General features: G+C 38.0%; 1 protein-coding gene across 1 annotated transcript; it reads right to left on the minus strand.

The window, feature by feature from the left end:
- Positions 1 to 2,704: 2,704 nt before the first annotated feature.
- On the minus strand, positions 2,705 to 3,634 carry LOC130880716 (olfactory receptor 13-like). Its single transcript, XM_057779896.1, has one exon. It carries the CDS (start codon positions 3,632 to 3,634, stop codon positions 2,705 to 2,707), a length of 930 nt encoding a protein of 309 aa, XP_057635879.1.
- Positions 3,635 to 6,000: the final 2,366 nt, after the last annotated feature.

Consider the following 6,000-nt stretch of genomic DNA (forward strand, 5'->3'; position numbering starts at 1 on the left):
AAGTTTCTAGACACAACTGGTAGAGAAAAGTCAGGCTTCTTGGGAAGAGTGGAAGTCTGTCCCTCAGTTCAACTGAAGTATAAGGGAAAGGAACACAGATTAAAAAATAGGTGGCCAGGTTGTAGAGGCCCAAAAATGTGAGCATATTTGTACCTTGTCTGGAGATCAGAGAGTTTTTTCTTGTTCAATGTTGTTGATAAGTGTGGCTACACATCCTGACCTAGGGTGTGGTTACTTGGTGTTTTTGTCCTGAGGGTGGCCCACACAAGTAAAACCACTCAACCTTGACCAAGGTCAGAGAATTCAAGCTAATTCTGCTCCTTCTTTTGAAATAGGAGGTTTGACCTTGGGAGTGGCTGCCTTCAGGATACTTGGTCTAGGGTGGGTTCATTGCCCTAAACAACAGAATGGTAATGACTTGATATCTTAAAGTATTGAAGCAAATAACTGTTCTCATTGTTCTTTGTATCATTTTAAAGCAGTCTTTTGTCTTCTTCCCCCTGTTGTACTGGGGTATAAAAATATATGGAAAATTAAATGCAGGTGAATTTTAGTATTCATTGGAATTCCTTCCTGATACTATCCTATGCTTATTATTTCACTCGTATCTTTGCACTCTTTACTTATTTTTCTAATGCACATGCCGCTACCCTGATAACTGGTATCCTTGTTGAAGCATGGTCTATATGTTAGGTTTCTCATGCTTTTAAATGTCATAGTATTGCTACAAATAATAACAACAGACATGAAAGCATGGGAAATGTTTCCCTCCATTCCCTAGTTATATTTCTGGAGTGGGACTATCAAGAAAGGAAGTCATTTCACAATAAATTCAGCAGGGACACATGGGAATGCTTTTGGTTTACTTGAAGGGCCTTTCCAAGCTCCTCACTTCCTCCGTGTTTTGGGGAAGGAAATTTGGTATGGGCTCCCAGATGGCAGCGGTCAAGGCATATGCCAGAAAAGCAAGGCAGTGCCTTCAGAGGAAATTGCTGTGGTTACAATTAGAATAGAAGAACCTTGTATGTGAGGACAGAGGTACACCACATCACTTAGGGGTGTGGGGGGCGGACACAACAGCGAAGCAGTTGATATTGACAAAGTATAATCAAAGAACATACCTTCAGAGCTACATGCTCCATGATAGAAGACTAGACAGGTCCTTGAATAGGCTCAGAGATATCAAAGTTAGCATAAAATACTCAACCCTCACCCAAATCTAATATATATTTTTGGAAATATACTTAGACTAAAAAGAGGCTTATAGCTAGGAGCCTATCTCCATGGTGGAGTGATTGCCTGATGCATGAAAGGCCCATGTTTATTCTCCAGGATTATTATTATATCAAAAGAGGCTAAGATATTGTCAACCTAAATGTTTAAATTTCCCATTACTCCAGCATACAATTCTATAACTTAAATTTCATTTTCACCGGCACCCCAGATTTTTGCTGTTGTTCATTGAGAAGATGAAATCAGCCACAAATGCCTGACTTATTTTTGTTTGTTCTGCTCAGAAGAAACATAGATAGGTTTATGAGCCATTAATATATCTTTGAGCATTAATACCAAACTATCACCCTTATTAGACCACAAACTTAGCTTGGTAGAAGCAACATTCAGCTCATTGTTGCATTACCAATTCCTGTTCAATGTGAGGGTATTCCAGTTCATGATTAAATGATAGTAATTTCATAGCCAGACAGTTTGGCATTCATAGTAAAGAAGATTCAAGTCTGGGACATTCATTACCCAGTACTTCCTTGGCTGTATATCTAAAAACAGTGATCACGGATACCTTCTGATAGATATGTTTAACAACATTTACAAATTGTTTATTACAGCTTACATTGTAGGCAGTTCCAGTATCTCCCCCAAATAGAATCAATACGTTGTGATGTGCATAGAGATGAACAAACTATGCCTCCACAAATTATGGACAAATCTTACAAACAGAACAGTGATTGAGAGGGTATATTAAAACAATGAACACTTTGAGGGACCTATATTCCATTTGTATCAAGACCAAGAAAGCACAACATTTAAACAATCTACTAGAAGTGAAGGTCAAAGTTGCTCAGTGTGTGAGAGAGGATGAGACCCACTGGTTGGGAGAAGGTGTGGTAAATGTTTTATACCTTATCCTGAGACGTGCTCACGTGAGTTACTGACTTGTTATCTTTTGCTGAGATAAACAGACTCTTTATGCTTCTTCAGCAAAATAAAAGTTCTTCCCTCTACTGATTCTTTATAGTTATTTGGTCCCCAAATAGTGCCTAGTTTTCCATCTTGTCTACCACTTCACTCCCAGCCCACTCTGTTTTCATGTGTTTGTCTTTAAGCAGATCCTAGCCAGCATTTCTTGCCAGGACTAAAGCAGCGTTTTGTGCCACTATTGTACAGTGGATATATCTTTCAGGCTAGTTGCTATTGCAGCTCTCAGGGTTGGTATCTGGGTGAGACTGATGCTCACTTTCAACCACATTAAAAGCCTGTTCACTGCCATGCACATGGATGTTTGGGTTGCTTGTGCTCCTCCATTCTCAAAGCTAGAGAAGATAAAACACAGGGAGGTTCTTGGCAGGTGCAAGAAGTCTCCTGTGAGAAAATGGAAAAAAAGCTTTTGAGCAAGTTTACGTGTTTTGGCCAATTCTTAATGGAAGTAATTCTAAGATCTTTGCAGAGTCTTTATTCTTTAATGCTCTCAAGAAGTATCCTCCTTCATGAGCATCCTCTTCAGAGCACATTTGACGTCTTTGTTCCTCAAACTATAGATCAGTGGATTGAGCATAGGATTGAAAAGGCTATGGAATAGCAAGAGATATTTCTTCTGCTCATTGGTGTCCCCATGTTGAGGGCCAATGTACATGGCAATGGCTGTACCATAAAAGAGTCCCACAACACAGAGATGGGAGGTGCAGGTGGAGAAGGCTTTCTGGCGCCCCTGGTGTGACTGGATCTTCAGGATGGCACACAGAATATGAGCATAAGAGACCACAATGGAAGAAAATGGTCCCACAAGCACAGACACAGCCCCAGCCAAAACCATGACCTCATTGATGTGGGTGTCTGAACAGGCAAGTTTGAGAATAGCTATAATTTCACAGAAAAAGTGATTTACTTCTTGAGCTTTACAGAAGGGCAATGGTAATAGTAATATGAGATGTACCAGGGCCAAGAGAACTCCTAGAATCCAGGAAGTTGCCACCAGGATAATACAAATTCTCCAACTCATGATGGCAGTGTATCTGAGGGGGTGGCAGATGGCCACATACCAATCATAGGACATCACCACTAAAAGGAGACATTCTGTGTGTGCAAATGTCAAAAAGAGAAAGGTCTGTGTCATGCATCCAGCAAAGGAGATAGGTTTGGTTGGGTCTAGAAGATTCACCAGCATCTGGGGCACTGTGTTGCAAGCATAAGCAATGTCAACGATGGCCAAGTGAGACAGGAAGAAGTACATGGGAATATGGAGTCTCGAGTCCAGGCAGATAAGCCCCACAATTGTCCCATTCCCAAGCAGGGTGAAGGCATAGAACAGGGAGAAGAGGGTAAAGAGGAGCTTCTGCAACCTTCGGTTGAGTAGAAATCCTAGAAGAATGAACTGTGTAACCGAAGTCTGATTCCCCATTTCCCTGTGAAAGAGACAAGGAAACTCACCAAGTTTGAACACAGTGTGAATGTTCAAGGTAGGTATTTAAACAATGGATCTTTGCATATCATGTTGAGTGTTGTTCAGAAAATCCTTCATGACCTGCTAAAAGTTGTTGTATGTTCTAAATGAATCAGAAGAAAACATACATTCTGTAAGCTAAATGCTAATATTGTATTACATTTTCCAGCAAATATTACTTTCAAGTTCAAAGCAATTTTCATTAAAACATGTTAATAAGTTCCCATTATGATAGTGGATATATGGTTCAGTTGCAGCAGACAGGTGTGTCCATGTATGCTGTGTATGGTCATTTACATGTGGAATGAGGGTGAGGGGTGTGTACGCCAATGACAGAAGCATCAAACTTTTCTACACATGCAAAGTATGTTATAATTTTGATCTTTACTGGCATGTATTACAGCAATGACTTCATAGTACAAACTCGAATGATGTAGAGAGATTGTAAGTTTGTTATAACTCCAGCCAAGTTTATGTTAGGGACCACTGTCTTTTCCTCTATGTCCACACAGATGGCCTGGGGTCAGAACAGAGTTATCTTTGCTTCTGTTACAGTCTATGCTTCATTTTATGCACATAAACTTTCCTGTTCACACTCAGAAAGTTCTGTCATCTCCCCAACATCCTGCTTAAGAAATGTCTATGTAGTACATGCTCAAAATGCACACATATAAATGTATATATTTTCTTGGATCCTAATATCATTCAGTTCACTTGTCATAATTTGCCTTTATTTTGGTCTATTCTATTCAGTTTCATTCATAAAAATGCCATGTAGATAATTTAATGATATTTTTAAGTTTTAGATGAAAATGTTGATCTGAATCAAAGATTAGAGCTTAGTCTTTCACTGTAGATTCATATTTAAATAATCTGCTGTGTAAATAAATTTTTCTATGATCCCAGTGGTATTGTCTTTTGCAGCTGTTCAGATGTTTAAAACCCTTTCAACAGAGGAGAGCAATTCAAAAGCTTTGAACTGCAACTTTTAAACCATTGCTGCTGTTTGTTTGCTTAACTCTATTCCATTCTTTAGTCCAGAATTCATGTGAATTTCACATTTAAAGCAAAATATCAGAAAAATTTATAGCTTAGTTCCTCTCAATATATCTCAGATATATTTTTAATATTTGAAAGGTTTAATAAACAAGAGTGAATAAATTTTTGTTTTACTTTAAGCCAAATACAAGAAATTATTGAGAGCCAATATTATCTAAGTCCATGAATTATATTTGTGACTATTGGAATCATCTCCCACAAAGGGGATTTTTAAATTAAAATTAAAATTCATTCCAGTCGGTCTTTTACATAGAGATTCATTGACCATTTATTCAAGAAAAATTCCTACATCATTGGAGAGGATGAAGTAGGATGCTAATTCAACTAGAGAATTCAGTTAATCCAAGGTATGGAAAAGTGATTATTTCAATACAATATTTTTACAATCTTTGGATGTAATGAAGATAAAATGTTACTTTCATGTTCAAAACAATTTTATTTAAAGTTTAGAGTATGTTGCTAAGTTACCTTCATGGTAAAATATTTCTAAAATTTCATATGATGACTGTAAAGTCTCATAAAAAGTACAGTCAATGCTAATTAATTATTGGCAGAAGCACAAACTGTAAAAACCCATTGACATTTGCTGACCATGCACTGTAACCCGCTACGTGCTGTGGTGACAGGTGTATGAGATAACCCTCCTCGCAGCACAGATAACCCTTTCGTTGAAAGATACAAACATCCAGTAATCCTCCTGCTTCTTCCCCTCAGAAAAAGGAGTTTCACATTCAAAAATAAATCCTCCTGGGTGCCTTTGTTCTGTGCCATTAACTCATTACTCCAGTAATTTCATGAGGAAATGGAAATCTTTATGAGCAAATACCTCAAAGAGCTAATCTTTCTAACAATTTTAATAAGAAGTGCAGCAGCATTGGAAGAAAATTACCCACATTAGGTATATCTAAAGGGTTGATAGCTTTCAGATTATCTTGGTAGCTAAGTCTATTAATAGTAGGGATTTAGAAAGAATAGACAGCAATAGTTACCTTTTTAGTTGTGATTTTCACCCAATCTGAAATTGCATAATAAATAAAGTTCAGATTATATAAGGAACTTTCCTCAAAATGAAGATGTGAAGATGTGTTTGATACAGCGTGAGAGAAAGAAGAAGCTGGTACTGTGGAAATTCTTTCCTTCTGAGCAAATCCTCAGAGATGGAGCTTCTCTCATATGAGATGACTTCATTTTCCTGGTAGCTCAGTCACCTTTAACATATGCTGAAACCTTGGAAAGAGGTGGTGAAGACAACCACCACACACACC

The sequence above is a fragment of the Chionomys nivalis genome, chromosome 1, assembly GCF_950005125.1.
Source record: "Chionomys nivalis chromosome 1, mChiNiv1.1, whole genome shotgun sequence".
NCBI lineage: Eukaryota > Metazoa > Chordata > Mammalia > Rodentia > Cricetidae > Chionomys > Chionomys nivalis.

Excerpts from the sequence above, each read along its gene's own strand:
- LOC130880716 (XM_057779896.1), bottom strand. The coding sequence starts at position 3,634 with ATGGGGAATCAGACTTCGGTTACACAGTTCATTCTTCTAGGATTTCTA.